At 35.8% G+C, this 17364-nt stretch overlaps 1 protein-coding gene across 4 annotated transcripts in view; it reads right to left on the bottom strand.

The window, feature by feature from the left end:
* Window positions 1-16680, bottom strand: part of LOC138714939 (protein kinase C-binding protein NELL1-like) — a 236528-nt gene extending 219848 nt beyond the window's left edge. For 3 of the 4 annotated variants that reach the window (XM_069847234.1, XM_069847232.1, XM_069847233.1), the window contains exon 1: window positions 16291-16679. In XM_069847234.1, coding sequence (XP_069703335.1) covers window positions 16291-16342 — 52 coding nt within the window. In that variant the 5' untranslated portion in view covers window positions 16343-16679. Of the gene's footprint in view, window positions 1-16290 lie in introns of all 4 variants that reach the window. The other variant, XM_069847235.1, reaches the window with a different exon arrangement.
* Window positions 16681-17364: the final 684 nt, after the last annotated feature.

Raw genomic sequence — 17364 nt, 5'->3', positions numbered from 1 at the left:
CCTTCAAGATTCTATGTTCATAGAAATTAATGAGAATAGTTTCTAAAATCTGTACTTTCATAGCTCATCGTCATTTTGCTACTGAGAACTGCTTATATAAAACGAAACAATGACAAACTCTCGACCACATGATCGCAGCAGTGATTGTTTCTTTCTATCTTTAATTTTTCTCCCGCTTAACTTGGAGAGCTCTACAGTCGGAAAAATTAGAACAGAATGAACTGTGGATTAGGAAAGAAGACAGCTGCACTATCCTCTTGTTTCCTTGACCTGTAAGAGAACCTGAATCGCTTGAACTGTATGAAGCGTGAAGCAGCCAACAGTCACACCAATTAGCTCGCAGCTAATTTGATTAGAAAACATCGATATCCAGTGTGGGAGTGGATTTTCAAACGAGTACGACACAGCATTCGTTTGGTTTCAATTTGTTGTCCTACCAGCTGCGGGAAACAGCTGTATTACCTTCTAGCTAGGACAGAAACCCTCAAAATCTCTACGGATTTCATTTGTTTTGTTGAGGTTTACTACATTACCTCTTTCTACACTTGGTATACAAGACAAATAATATACTGCTTTAAGCCACCAAAAAATAACTTCAAAGAAAATTTATTAGTTTTGTTTTCAGATTTATAAAAACACTGGTTTATGAATATGAAGTTCAACCCTACAGACAACAGTTATATTACACTTGCGCAAATCTAATTTCGCAAATTCTCAAAAAACGTAGGCCTACCTTACAAATATATTTTTAGAAATGCATCACGTATTTATTATAATTCATAGGCCTAATAGTAATAATACCAGGAAAACAAGCACATTTCATCACGTATTAAAAAAGGAGAAACTTTAATACTTGAAAATATCTATAAAACTTAATTTAAATTGTATTTTATAAGCTCTGCACCAATGTTCCAATGTACATAAAAAGCACGCTCTCTTTCAAAGCTTTCCCACTAGTTACGAGTAATCTATTAATCGAAAACTAGAGGACTTTCTGAAAGTGTTACATAGGCCACTGTCATAATTGTTTTGTCTTGAGAACCCTCTTCCCCTTCTAAATTGGCATGAGTTTGTCAATGTTCATTAGATGCCAGTCATTAATTTATGGTCCGAGAACTATTACAGAGTACGAAATTAAAAATTGTGATAATTACATTTAAATAAAATCCACTTTAATTTTTAATTTAGTAGCGTCGGCTGAGGCGCTTGCCTGCCGATCCGGAGTTGCGCTCAGGCGTGGGTTCGATTCCTGATTGGGTTTTTACCGGGATTTTCCCCAACCGTAAGGCGAATGAAGAATCCTCGCCATCACCAAGCCCATCGACGCCAAATAACCTAGTAATTCAAACAGCGTCGTTAAATGACAAAAAAATTAGTAGGCCTAACGTTTCAAAACTCGGAAGGATGTTGGTTCACCGACATTTTTAAAGCACAACACGCTTGTGCCAACTATTATTCCCGGTCGCTTTCACCGTTTCTTTCAGCGAAGACTCAGTAACACATGGCCAAGAGAAGATCGATGATGTAAGAGGTCCATTTTTTTTTTTTTAACAATTTGCCTCTCAGCATGCACCTTAAGTTTATGCTGACCGATTCTCCATCAGACGGCTGCGCAACGCGCTCCACAGTCAAGAACGATAATTCCTGCTCAACACAGCCTATACACTACCCGTATAACTGGATGTAGCTCATTAAGTCATTTACGTTCTGAAATACACCGAGTTTAGGATATTAATATGAACAACTTCGTCAAATGATTTAGGATAATTGCTTTACATGTATACAGATGTCATCGTAACAACTTCTTCGTACAGTGGATGCAAAAATGTCCATTTTAGTTAAAATTGCTAAATATTCTACAGCGTCACAATATTTTCTGCGTCTAATGAGAAAGTAAAAATAATAATAATAATAATAATAATAATAATAATAATAATAATAATAATGACGTCGCTGGCCACCAAAATCCACTATGTGCATTTAAACAGATTTTTCAGAAGAAATGAAAAACATAACTTTTAATTTCCTTTAATAATTCCAAGTAAAAAATTGTATCGATCCCGAGACCTCTGGCTGAACGCACCAACGCTCTAACCGACTGAGCTACCCAGGAACTTCACCCAGCACCGTCCCAATTTTTTCCCTTTATCTCCACATAACTCGAGTGGGCTGACAAGACGCCAGAAACCCACATCGAGTGCACACAACTCTGTGTGGGTTGAAATTGTGGTTTTCTGTTAATGTACCTACAGTAATGTATATATTATGCAAATCTAGCTTTCAGGTAAAGCTCCCGGTGAAGCAGACTTGAATAATTTCAAGGGAAAAATTGTTCCGGGGCCGGATATCGATTCCGGGACCTATGGCTGAACGTACCAACCGACTGAACTACCCAGGAACTTCACCCGACACCGTTCCAATTTTTTACTTTATATCCAAATGACTCGAGTGGGCTGACAAGACGCCAGAAACCCACATCGAGTGCACACAACTCTGTGTGACTTGAAATTGTGGTTTTCTGTTAAAATACACTACCGGTCAAAAGTTTTCGATCAGCTATGAAAACAATTATATAGTTTATTTCACTGTGCAAACACACTGGAAAAACTAAATAGACCAACAAAATAAATGTGTTCTCTCTAGCATTATGATATGATAGAATATTCAAAACGAAATCCCTGTTTTAACCACAAATCCATAGTTGTGATAGGTGATCGAAAACTTTTGATCGGTAGTGTACCTACGATAACGTATATATTATGCAAATCTAGCTTTCAGGTAAAGCTCCCTGTGAAGCAGACTTGAATAATTTCAAGGGAAAAATTCTTCCGGGGCCGGGTATCAATCCCGAAATCTTTGGCTGAACGCACCAACATTCTAACCACTGAGCTTCCTAGGAACTTCACTCGACACCGTCCAAATTTTTCCCTTTATATCCACATAACTCGAGTGGGCTGACAAGACGCCAGAAACCCACATCGAATGCACACAAATGTGTGACTTGAAATTGTGGTTTTCTGTTAACGTATCTACAGTAACGTATATATTATCCAAGTCAAGTTTTCCGGTAAAGCTCCCTGTGAAGCAGACTTGAATAATTTCAAGGAAAGAATTGTTCCGGAGCCGGGTATCGATACCGGGACCTTTGGCTGAACGCATCAACGCTCTAACCGATTGAGCTACTCAGGAACTTCACTCGACACCGTCCCAATTTTTTCCTTTATATTAACATAACTCGAGTGACGCCAGAAACCCACATCGAGTGCACCAACTCTGTGTGACTTGAAATTGTGGTTTAATTCCTTTGATTTTCAAAGCTATTTTCGGAATAATTTCAATCATTACATGAAAAACGATGAAATACCTTAGAAGTAGCTTTGAAAATCAAGGAAATCAAAAGCGATCATGCTTTTTTCTTTCTCCTGATTTGTTTTTAAACGCACAGAGCTGATTTTGAAAGCGCAGTGAGCATGATTCATGAAAACTAATACTGAAGTACTGCACGAGAGGTAATAGAAAACCTTGAACTTCCAAAGGTCGATACAGTACTCTTTAAACGACTGCAGGATGTCCTTGCACTCTGACGTGGGAGTCCGTAACGAGTACATAAACCAGCACCTCTAATGGCCCGCGTCCCTGCCCTTTGCAAATCGCCACGTCTCCCAATTAGAACATCCAGGTCAACTGTATTGTGGTAAGGAAACAACAACTGATTCCAAGTCACGAGGTATCTTTTAAAAACCAAAAAATGAAGCACCAGTCCAAAATGTAATTATAAGTTATTCAAACTGCAAACTTAATTATTATATCACGGCAGAGAAAAATAAAATTACGAATATCTGGCCAGTGGGGCTAAAATAATTTTATTTTTATCTATTTCTTCAATAATATTTTAAACATGAAGAATGCCGAAGTAGGACATAACTGATAACTTTCGTAACTGTAATGCAGTACTTGTCACTGTCTTGAATGTCTACAAATCTGGTAGAAAATCTCAGGACTTTCAATGATCGAGGGATAATGAAATACGACATAGCCTTTTATGAGTATACAGATTGGATGTAACATAACTGCGCAGATTTTAATAGCTTATTCCTTGGACAGAGTACAACAGAAAAAACTGTAGTTCCATAGTCTACTATATACAGTCACGAAGCTTGAGTTTTGAGGGTGCTAGAAACAATAGACTGTGACTGTACTATTTTGCATTGCCTGTAATGAGGCGATATTAGCGATCCTAGTGGTGAACAACTATCTAATGTTTGCATATTTACTACGTATTGAGCTTCGCGACTGTATATACTAGACTGGTAGTACCATATTAGCTAGCCCAAATGAATACTCTTTTCAGAACAAAAAATTACAAATTTCTCCTAAATTTTAATATTGTTTTAATCGATAAGTACTATCCGTACGATTCTGATTCTTATTATTAGAGACTGATAAGGATAACTTATCTCTTTGCAGTTTTAAATAAAATGGACGGGAACTCTGTTGTTCAGATCGAGTGCGTGTGTGCCTTCGTACGTGAGTCAAACTACGCAGTTTTTCAGCTCAACCATGGACCAACTCGTAATTACAAAACGCGTAAGCTTTTTATTTATTTTAATGTATTCTATTGGCTCCTTAAATCTACACAGTTACATCACTTTTACCCTTTACATTCAGTTTAAATAAAACCCAATGGAAGGGGGATAATGGAAATTGCAGAAGTGATTTTTTTTTTCCATTGAAAAAATATTTTAGTTACTGCTTAGTGTGTACTGATCCAAAGTCTGATAATTACAGTCTTGAAATGAAGTATAGAAAGCTCTAATTGGGTCGTACCGGATTTGATAATCATAATTCCACTGCGATTCATTTCACTCTTTTTATTTTATTTTATTGGCTTATTTTACGACGCTGTATCAAGATCTGAGGTTATTTGGTGCCTGAATGAAATGAAGGTGATAATGCCGGTGAAATGAGTCCAGGGTCCAGCACCGAAAGTTACCCAGCATTTGCTCGTATTGGGTTGAGGTAAAACCCCGGAAAAAACCTCAACCAGGTAACTTGCCCCGACCGGGATTCGAACCCGGGCCACCTGGTTTCCCGGCCAGACGCCCTGACCGTTACTCCACAGGTGTGGACCATTTCACTCTTGAAATCACTGTAGTCATCTGGGCTTAATGGTAACTGTTCATTATAATATTAATTTTACTAATTTACTTACACTAAATCGATCTTTATTTTCCACAAACAAGTTTCGACACTGCCAGCAACTATTACTTTAAAAGGGTCTAATGGCTATGGTCAAGACCTCAAATCCCGCCTAGTGCATGGGTGATAGCTCGGTGTCAGTACGTTGCCCTGCTAACTCATATGGATCGCAGACGTTGCGCTGACTACGCTGACGAGGGCCTTGGCTAGACTTCTCGAGGGCTAGACCCCGGATGAGTGCTTATACTTAGGCATGCTTTGGTCCATTATGCGCCCTATACAGGGTGATTCACGAGGATTTACCGTCACTTACGGAGCTTATTTCCGAAGACATTCTGAGCAAAAAATGTCATATAAACATTTGTAATCTCAATATTTTCAGAGCTACACTAATTTCAATTTGTTTGTAAAATGCCATTATTTTTAGTTTTAACGGTAAAAGAATATCAGAGATAAAGAATTAACTATTCAGGAGTATCATTTCTTCAATTAGCTAGTATTCTGAAGCTAGAAATGTGTTGTGAATTCCATAGTTGCTTTGTACAGATTTTTTTTTTCCGATTTTTAACTACAAAATTAAATTTTCTTACGCATTTATCAAACAGTTGTTACAAATCAAGCCGCTCTTGTAAACTCTCCAAGACTGTACATTAGGAAGCATAATTAAACTGTAAAGAATCAAGTTTCTAAAATCGTATGATGCGTAACAATTTTTCTGGTAAGTGCGCAAGAATGATGTAATTTTTAGTTAAAAAATTGAAAAACAAATCTGTACAAAGCAATTAACATATTTTTAGCTTCATAAAACTGCCCAACTGAAGAAATGATACTTCTTTACAGTTCATTCTCTATTTGTAATATTTTTTTACCCTTAAAACTAAACAGAAAAGACATTTTACTAACAAATTCAATTTACTGTAACTCTGAAAATATTGAGATTAGGAGACATGTTTATATGTCATTTCTTGCTCAATGTCTTAACGTAAGTGACAGTAAATCCTCTCGAAACACCCTGTATATGAAATGACTGTCCAAGTTCGACAGGTTGCCTCAATGGCATTCGTGAATCCGATGCTAACAGGTGAGTCACTTTGCCTCAGCTCCTGATACAACCAGGTCCATCCGCAAATGAGTAGCCTGATGAGCCCCAGGGGCCCCAAGCCCTACCTATATAGGCGTCGAAATCCTGTAATATCCCCAAGGATTTCACTCGGGTGCAAACAGTGATAAACCGCATGCATATATCGCACATTTTCTCTCTTTACTGCAAACACAAGAGGGTTCTCCTATATTGTATTTCAAGCACCATAATCCGAACTCTGTTCACATATTTACATAATTCTTCAACCAAATAAAAGATAATATGGCTTTAGACAGTTTAAAACCAGAGAACTGTAAATTTCAATTTTGAGTGTTACTACTATTTACTCTCGAGTTCTTCAATTATCAGTTTACAACCAGGGAACTATAAATTTCAATTTTGAGGGTTACTATTCACTCTCGAGGTCTTCAATTATAATAACCAAGGGTAATTAATTAAAAATAACATCCATTGCTTAGCTTAGAGTCGTACCCATTTATGGTTTAAAAACCATAATCCTTTCTAAATTTTTTTACTGAGTAAAAACATATGCTTAATTTCTTTGCTGAATGCAATGTTTTAATGCATTGTGAGACATCTTATGGACTGATTCAGAAAGCCTCTCATAAAGCACGATTAATTTAAATATTTTGGTTTCATGTTCTTATTCTCATCATAATTACAATACTTAATTTATAACGCAGATAATCAGGGTAAAATGTAAGCAACTGTATAAAGAATCTAGAATACGAAAAATAGGTATATATCGGTAATATTTAAACATTTGTATTAAAGTGAAGTAAACAGATGCTTGTAATTGTGAAAATAAAGCTTCTGGAGATAATTTGTTTGAATATCGAAAAAGCTAATTTTGTGAAGAAAAAAAAAACGTTCGTTTAAGAGTTCGAGCACAGCAGAGAACATTAAAAAGAAAAATATTTCAAAACTGTATGGATATGTTTTGAAAATGGGTAACTGTTTTTACTAGGTTATTTTACGACGCTTTAACAACATCTTAGGTTATTTAGCGCCTGAATGAGATAAAGGTGATAATGCGGGTGAAATGAGTCCAGGGTCCAGCACCGAAAGTTACCCAGCATTTGCTCATATTGGGTTGAGGGAAAATCCCGGAAAAATCTCAACCAGGTAACTTGCCCCGACCGGGAATCGAACCCGGGCCACCTGGTTCCACGGCCAAGACGCGCTAACCGCTACTCCACAGGTGTGGACTGGGTGACTGTTGTTTGTGTAAGAAAACTTTCAACTAGTCACCGAGGAAAGGAGAGAAGAAAGACGAGACCGGCAAGCAATTATTGTTTTAAAGTGGTGAAAAGATGGTAGAAGGAAATTTAAAAAATCGCGTCCTTGTGAAGAATAAAAAAATGTGATTTCGGAGGGAAACTTAAAGCAAGTTTAGTAAATGTCATTTCATTGGGATTTTAGATTCACCACGACAGAATTTAATTACAGGTCCCATTAACAGGAACGTATTATCTAAGACTATAAGACATAATACCCGATTTGTTGTTCGTTATGCTTGTCTAACCCAAACATCTGACAGGATATAACGGAGCAACAGAGCAGGCGATCCTTCAAATCTTTGGTAGCCCGACGATGCTGTTTTATTCGTACGATATTTGAAGGGTTCAGAACCATAGTGGGCCAAGCGCAATTTACTAAAACCGTAGAAAACAAGGGTTAAAATGAAGTTATCACCATTATTCAATGGACATATACAGCAAGTAATATGAAATATATACAGTCAAACTAAATAATGTCAATCTTCATTAAACTATGGTATTCACTTAAGTTCAACCCTAGCTTTCTCCGTTTTTAATAAATGGCGCTTGGCCCACTATGGCTCTGAACCCTTCACTTTATATTACACAATTCTGTAAAGGAAAAATCGCCTTCTGTTTTTATCATACACAGAGATAAAGTAATTATTTTCGCTTTTTAATGAAATCAATGGACCACATGTCCAATTAATGTAGCTTTTTTATAAAGTAGTGATGACAGATTTGATTGGGACAACTCTGGTCATATTCAAAGCAAACATGCGGTTGCGCTCCCCCTCCCATTGATTTGCCGTCCCATATCCACGCTGCGAGCGACAGAGATTCCACGAATGAAGTAACGTCCATCAGATCGGATTATTCGACTATGTTTAACATGTCTGTTTGTCAAAGCCTTTTATTTTTTCCTGCCTGTCGATGAGGGGTTTTTCTCACTCCTAATGCGGATATGCACTAGCCCACCGGATTTTTCTGGACTCAATAGACTAATATACTAGAACTCACAAGATACGTTCGTGATACTGATGCTGTTAAAACATTACGAGGTCAAAAGGCGGAGAAGAAAAAACAATACTCACCCGAAATCCTGTCGAATGGGCTTTAATTTTAGAGATGTATTCGAATTTTAATTTTCTTATAGCTCTTACAAGCCGTAAAGTAAAGAGGTACAGTATGTGTGTCCATTAGCGTAGCGGACTGGTAATTATAAGGCCAATAATTCAAGTAACCTACACCTGTTAACAATGAGTTCTTTATTTATTTTCAAGTATTTTTTTATTCTCACTTTTTCCTTCAATTACAAGATCACTCTAGAAAAGTCAAGTCTCAGAATCATTTCTTCGAATAATCCATACCAGCAGGTTATATTTAAGTAAAGGAGAGGTGCCAAGGGCTGCTAGTTCTGTGATAACTGTTGAGGAACGTTAAGATTTAAAGCTTTAAGCAATTCTGAAATTATTTACGTATAATTATTATAGTTTTCATATTTTAATTTACACGCTGTTCCTGTGTGATACTTACGGATTAACATTCTCGAAGACAAGTTAAGACGAAGAAGCATGCATTGCTCTTCCGCAGTTCAAGTTTTACATTAGTACAAGACTGTGATTTTAAAAAATCAACTATACAATCATCGCCGAATTTTCTTATGATTAAGATCCAATTTCCGTGCCCCCTAAATTTAGGCAAATAAAATTCAACATGGCGTCCCAAAATATAACCGAAACGAATAGTTTTCATTAGAACTTAAAACACTACGGGAGATTTTTGCTACATTATTATTGTAATTATCATGACCACAAACATTAAGACCCCATTAAGCTTAGTAAGAGCCATAGATCCAGAGTACATTTCTGTAGAATTCAAAATATGTTTAAATTATATTACATCCGTCTAAAATATCGGTACTTTAAGAAGTTCAGTGCATATATATTTGAAAAAAGAAAAAAAAAACATCGGGCTCATCAATAGAGTAGGTATTTCTTGATTTTAATAATTTTAGGAAATAAGTACACATTAAATATGTAGGCTATTGAGGACAAATATATCAGTTTCGATCAGTCGCTGATTACATTCTACTAGTGAGGTGAATACGAAATTAATTAAATGTAACAAATGTTAAAAGTATAATTATAGTAGCCTATAAATTAAAAAAAAAGGTGCATCTAATGAAAAAACTATATGGAGTATAAAAAATAGAAAGCAAGAAAATGAAGTATTGGCAAATGATAGACATTTTAGAACAGCGCAAAAATTAAAAGTGTTTGAAGCAGGGACACTGGCCAGTGGGACTATTCCGTGTGGTTTGCGACAGATGGTGACATACCTATAGTAAAACAAAAAGAACGTCAGTCAAATTTCTTCAGGTCTAGGTGTTACAAGAAATATCTCAAATAAAAAATTATGTTTAATATTCTTATTGGTCGTTTAATCTCCCCGGTCACAAGTTTTATAGCTATACTAATCTCTGTAGGGAAGGGAAAAAAAAATCTATGGAAACCCACACTAAATACCGACACAATTGTGAGCCTCCCCTGGCCTGGGGTCAGTAGAGCGTAGGGGACTACACTGAGACACACACAGGATGAAATATTGACAAGGGGCATTCATCATTCCCGAGGCGGTATTCGAACCCACCAACGTTTGGGATGTACCGCCAGGAGAGCGCGCCTTAAACCGCTTAGCTACAAAGCTATAATAAGATTATTATTATTATTATTACTATTATTATTATTGTTATTATTATTGATTGGGGTAATTCATAACTTGCAATTCGTTCCTATCCCTGTGATAATTTCATTAATAGACTACAAATTACGTTTTACATGCAGGATAAGTTTGAACGAGGAAGTTTATATCGTATACACAAATCTTGCTGAAAACTTTCTCTACGTACATCTGTAATTTTTCATGTCATTTTTTTTCTGCTCCTTAGAATACAAACGGCGAAGACGTTACTTTTTTCTTCTTCTTCAGAGAAGAATGGTTATTTCTTATCTCTCCTGGAGGCCACCGCCCGCTCGATCTTAAAGTCGAGAGATCGAATAGTTGAGCCTTTCTTTCTATTTCTTAGGTAACGAACAGAGTCGTCAAAATTTTCTATACAATTCATTCATTTTGGTAAACGAATTAATTTACTAATAGTAAAGGGAAAGAACTTTCATCGGTAACATACCACTGGCACTAAGCCAAATCTTCTCTCCGTTAAGAAAATTCAATTACTACATTTTATATCTGCAACTCAAATTGCGCATTCCGGCAACTGCAGGAGACATACTGTGCGTTAAGAGAATTATGTAATCCACTAAAGTTCAACTATAAATTCTGTTCCGCGTCTTTTTGACAGTTATTGGTGCTGAAATTGTTAGAATATTAGCTAACTAAATTATGTTCCGTTCAGTAATAGCAGATTTCAAAAACATAATAGTTTAGAACAATACAATTTAAGACTACGGCTAAGTTGTAATAACAATAATAATAATAATAATAATAATAATAATAATAATAATAATAATAATAATAATAATAATAACAACAACAATAATAATAATAATGTTATTCATTTTCATTCATTCATTTATTTTATTCCATAGATCTTACATGAGCAATGAAGCTTTAAGATGTGGAACAAGTCAAAATTTTACAACATTACAATTACAATTTTTACAAATTTTTATAGTTTTACAATTTAGTAATTTTCTACAATATTTACAATTTTGTGCAATTTTTTACAATATTTTGGCGAGATGTAGTGAGATGAGGTGAGGTCCGAGGATTCGCCAAAATATTACCCGGCATTTGCCTTTTGGTTGGGGAAAACTTCGGAAAAACACAACCAGGTAATCTAATCAAAGGGGGGTAATTAAATCAAAGGGGTTGATGCCAAGGACTCGCCATAGACCATCCGGCTTCAGTCCCACGGCTTTTTATTATTATTATTATTATTATTATTATTATTATTATTATTATTATTATTATTAGTATTATTATTATTATTATTATTACTATTCATTATCAAAAAACGTAGCCCTAATCCTTGTGACAGTAAGTAGACCTAGTAAGCACTATTGAAATTAACTGTTGAAAGTTATAAACTGTTGGAGACTTCTTGAAATATTTCACCATTGGTAACAATGAACGTAAATTTTCCATTTTTTTTTTTGCATGAACTGTATACTTTTCATTTAATCTGTACTCAAGATTTTTTCAACATTGTAAAACATGTTATTTAAAGGTACTAAGCCTGGATTAAAAATCACTCTACTCGAAAAAAAATATGAACTCGCTTGTAATCAAGTAAAATGTGGTTTTAGTACTTTATTTAATAACAATGATTTTCAGTCAGTAAAATAAGATGCTTTTGGACATCCGAAATTAATGCCCCGATGAAAAAAGAAAAGAAAGATCAGCGTTCTCAAAAATCGAATCTAAGCATGTCCAAATTACAAGACAACAGCGGCAATCCGTAACTATGCTAATAATTTAAAAGGAGTTTCGTTACTATCTAGAGATAGTAGTTATTTTTGTATTTTGCGACTACCTACCGAGATAAAATTTGTTATAATTTAAACCCTACCCCACTGTTATGGTAAACAAGAATTCAGTATCTTTTATACTCCAATATTTATATTCGAATTTAAATTGCTCTAAACATTCTTCTTTTCACCACGATGAATTACTGGTACTTACTTAACAAACATAATTAATTAATTATTTCAAATTTCTTAGTTTACCTATAAAACTCAATTCATTAACCAATTAAATTTAATATAAGAACTCAATGAAAATACAAATAAAAATAGATTCTAAACACCTATTTCACTATTTCTCCATTAAAAACTATTCCTAACAAATGCTATTTCTTTTAAACAGTACTTTCGAGCATGTCAGATTATGAAATTTTAAATATTACTCCAATGCAAATAACGATAATAGAAACAGTAAGAAAAGCGCTAAGAGATCTTGAATTACGTATAGAGATCTGATAATTAAATGAAACCCAGAAATTATTTAAGAAAATAATTACACTGCTAATGAAATTTTTGTTTTCAATGTATATACAGGGTGTTTCCGAGGTGGTGTTACAAATTTTCAGGGATGATGGCGAAGGGCACATGTATCAATTTGAGATAAGAAACCCTGGTCCGGAAATGTCGAAAGTTACAAGCAAAAATAGTTCTGTGGAAATCAAATAATTGTATTCCTCTGTACACCTTATTTATGTGTATTTATCTGTACATCTTACATATACTGTATTCATCTGACGTTGTTTACGTTGTCTACTTACAGTATTTCATTCAATGCGCTGTCTGAGGGGTGGGGACAGGAAACTACACTAAAGCAATGCAGATAGCGTAATGTGTAAGGGACATGGTCGGTCCTGATATATGCAAGTCTGTAGACAGCAGTGTATGTGTACAAGTTGAAGTGTCCAGTCGATCAGTCCTAGTGAAATGGAGGAGTAAACGAGAGCGGAATAAGCAGACCTGATTTTCGAATACGAATGAGCCAATGGGAACAGTAGACAAGCTCACAGATTGTATCGTGCCAGTACGCACGTAGGAGACATCCGGCCCATATCATTTTCTACGATTGTTCCAAAAGTTAAGGGAAGGAGGGCACGTGGTGCCAAATTACAATTCCATTTCCACACAACTATTTTTGCTTATAACTTTCGACTCAGTCATTTCCGGACCATGATTCCTTATCTCAAATTGATACATGTGCCCTTCGCCCATCATCCCTGAAAGTTTGTAGCACCACCTCGGAAACACAGTGTATACCGATCACATAAAAATTTTATTTAATTGATTATTTCTTAGTGTTCTGCCCAATGGCAGGTCTTTCACTGAAAACCTAGCATCTCCAATATTTACTATTAAGTTTTAACATGAAACTTAATTGTATTATTTCTCGATTTATCTGGAAATACATTTTACAAGCACATTAACTTAAAGTTATAGTACTATGTATGCGAACCTTATTGCGATTACGGTTTATTTTTTATGAATGGAAATAACGCTCACTGGTATGAAGTTAATACTTATGTCGTATATATTTCCTCCTCATAATAAACTAGCTAATAATTATGGTTTATTTAACGACGCTCGCAATTGTCGAGGTTATATCAGCGTCGCCGGTGTGCAGGAATTTTGTCCCGCAGGAGTTCTTTTACATGCCCGTAGATCTACTGACATGAGCCTGTCGCATTTAATCACACAAATTCCATCGACCTGGACCCGCAACCTCGAGCACAGAAGACCAACGCTATAGCGACTGCGCTACCCAGGTCGACCTCCTACTTACATAAATTACACAATACAATATTTATTTATTAAACATTTATCTAAGCACGTTACTGAAAAGTTCCTTACAGAAGAGGAATCATATTAAAAGAAATGTTATAAATGTACAATAATTAAAATGTAAATTAAATCCAGTCATTAGCTGTCCTCACGAGGATAGGAAGATCTGGAATGATATCTGTAAGGCAGGCCAGGTTCTGCAAGAATTGTAATGCTATGGAGTGAATTAGTATTCGTATGAAGCTGAACCCGATAACCGGCGCCTGATTGGACAACTAAATAATGGGCAACAATGTCTTTCAATTGAGGGGTTCAGATGGAGTGACTTAACTCGTATATTAAATTCTGTGATCTAATTTGTATTACGGCTAATAGGCAATATTATATAAGAGCCACGATATTTTAATAAGTTTATGCTATATTTTATAATGGGTCTATATAATAAATAAATAAAAATACATACGTCATAATTAAATTTCGTTCGACTTTATAGTAGCCCATTTGAGACCTATTTTAGGTTACTCTTTCGAAATTCTGGAATTGTATTGTGAAATATGTTTTGAGACGATGAAAATATTAACTCAGCAGTAGTAGAAATAAATGTGCACCATACTAAGTTTTAGGTTTTACAATCATTTTACGCAATATCGTACAGTTAAACTATTTCTTAGTCTTCACTATATTTGAGATGTATTAATATAAGTTCGAAGTATTTGCTACCGTACGCAAATTAAGCCTGGTCTGTGTAATAACCTTATGAATTTTTTTTGTACGTTTACCAATATCTTCACCACAAATTTGAAAGGCAGATTTAAAAACAGGAGTGATTTAAAAATAAATTTCATATTTCCATTGTCAACATGATCTAGTAAGTTATATTTTATTACTGATGTAGTATACCGGCTCATTTCTAATGAATTCTGTCTTTTATTGTACTAATTTAATATGACTGCCTACAAATCTCATCATATAGTACATTATAATGCAATTTAATAGAATGACCCTTAGATTTAGCCTAAACAGTATGTTTTTAGACAATCTGAGTTCGATTTCCTGCAGGCAATTGAAACTGGGTGTGTGTCTTTTCATGTATTTGTCCAGTTTCGTCTTAACGACTTCTAGTCATGCTGACAGAACGATCGGAGAGTGCGACTAATTGTCTTCGTTCGCGATCCTCTCGAGTAAGAACGATACAGATCAAAGGCTCAAACCATTGTTAGATTATGATTTAATATAATACAAGGAGTTGTATTCAATGTAGTAGGCCTATGCATCGTGTTAAAAGCAGAAAATCTCAGATAATGGAACATCTGTAAACTTCTAAACGTAAGACAAATATATTCTACTAGCAGTATGCAAGTTAATGTTGATAGTTGCGAATGATAACATGAGGTATGAAACACTTATCCATCACAACAGAAGAAGCTATTCCTTTATGCAGTAATGGCACATGAAATTCAAAATTGATAATCACTCTACAGTAAAATGTCAAACCTCAAGATGTGTTTTCAGTAACGGTACTTGAACAGTTTCGCATTAAATATGAGATCGATATGAATCAGATACGAATTACTTCAGCTGTTTCCTTCCATGTTGTTCGTGCCGCAACTCCCCCAACCCCTCGCCCGATGAAATGCCTCTTTTCTTTTTTTTTTTCTTTTTTTTTTTACGAAGGAAAATTTCATATCGAAATATAAGGGCGGTTACTAGAGGTATATTTATAAGTTACATTGCAAAATACCTAGAAAATAGATTGAAAAATATCTAGAAAATTAGAGAGAGACAAACAAATAAACAAGACATACAAAAAAGAAGTAAAGGTATTCAAGCTAAAAACAATATAAAATATAGAATTTGATTATCCCACGTATAAGGAAATAATTTCAAATCTCAAAATGTCACGAAACAATTTGTAAAAAGTCTGGTAAAATAAAATAAAGTCATAGATGACTATCTATAGTATGTGTAACGCGTGACTATGAATAATAATAATAATAATAATAATAATAATAATAATAATAATAATAATGTAATAAATAGAACTGAGAAATTTCACGTTCGAGTATGTTAACTGATTCTGTACAATAATAAAACTTGATAATACCGGTATTCACAATCTCAAGTAAATTAGGACGATAATGAATTAATAATGATAAATAGTAATGAAAACCGAGGTACTCCGAGAAAATTAACGCGATTTCCGCATAGTTTATCATATATCTCATAGGATCTGCCCAGGATCGAACCAAGAATACATCAGCTGACTGAGAAGAGTGTCATTTCTGAAGTCCTAGGAAATACAGGATTCTCAAAACTGATGTTAGTGTGTCGATACTGCATACAGAAAGCCGGGTTAGTCTCGTCATTGCTGTCATCACACTGTCACTGCTGACATGCTTGTTAGGTTTACCTGATGCGATCCATGTGAGGGCACTCCAGGAGGCGAGCAGCCAGCAGGCCATGATGGGGCCCCCAGACCCCGCCAGCCCCCGGGGCCGGTGCCTCTGCCGCCGCCGGAGGTGCTGCTGCTGCTGCCGCCCCCAACTCCACCACTCCCGCCCCTTTACCACCTCCAGACTGCTAACGAATTATTTCTTCCGTTTCCGATAATTCAAACATCGAACAGTAAACCACCATTTTGATATCCTAGTTTCAGTACCTCCTCTCTGTGTGTGTAGTATATTTGTTTCCGCCTGTGAACCTGTATGTGCTACCCCCCTATCCAGAGAGCACTGCAAGACACTACATAGCACTGGGCACACGGCACTTACACTGCGAAGTCGCGCGAGCTACTAACGCGGCATGGCAAGTGCTGCAGCCGATGCCAGCGCCGCGGACGGCCTCAGAGACCCCTAGCGGTAGAGAGCTTATTCACCAATCAATGTTGCTACGCTTCCGTCGAAGGGGAAGGGGTGAGACGCACGACGTCGGTTCCGAAGGGGAGCTGCGGGCGTAGACTACACTACCCCTCGGAACTCTCTCCTCTCAACACCCTCTCCAGCCATTATTACAATTATTATAGCCGTATTTTTAATATTCATACTTAAAGCCATTCTGAAAAGTAAGTAGGCAAGTTTCGTGTTTGGTAACCATTTTGAATTCCTTAAGTACGGCGTCTACTTACTTTAAAACCTCGTTAAGTCATCTTTGGCATATATTAAAAGGAAGCGAAAAAACAGATTCATAAGCTTAAATAACTTCTATAATACGAAGCGACGGGAATCATAACCTACCCACATTTTAAACGTTCACTGAAAATATAGCTATAAAAAAACTTTTGAAATGATAAATTCTAACCTCCTTTGAAAAAATGCAAGGTAATTGCTCAATAATTATGTAACACAGCAAATGTACGTACAATTAATTAAAATTCGAAACTAACGCAATTGGAAGAAATGAAAACACAAATTGAGTGGGGTAGTCCACCGCTGTGAAGTAATTATCAGCACGTCTGGCTATGAAACGAGCGGGCCCGGGTTCAAAT

The sequence above is a fragment of the Periplaneta americana genome, chromosome 15 (assembly GCF_040183065.1).
Source record: "Periplaneta americana isolate PAMFEO1 chromosome 15, P.americana_PAMFEO1_priV1, whole genome shotgun sequence".
NCBI lineage: Eukaryota > Metazoa > Arthropoda > Insecta > Blattodea > Blattidae > Periplaneta > Periplaneta americana.
Note: the sequence above shows the minus strand (reverse complement) of the source record. Positions and strands in the feature narration are given on the sequence as shown.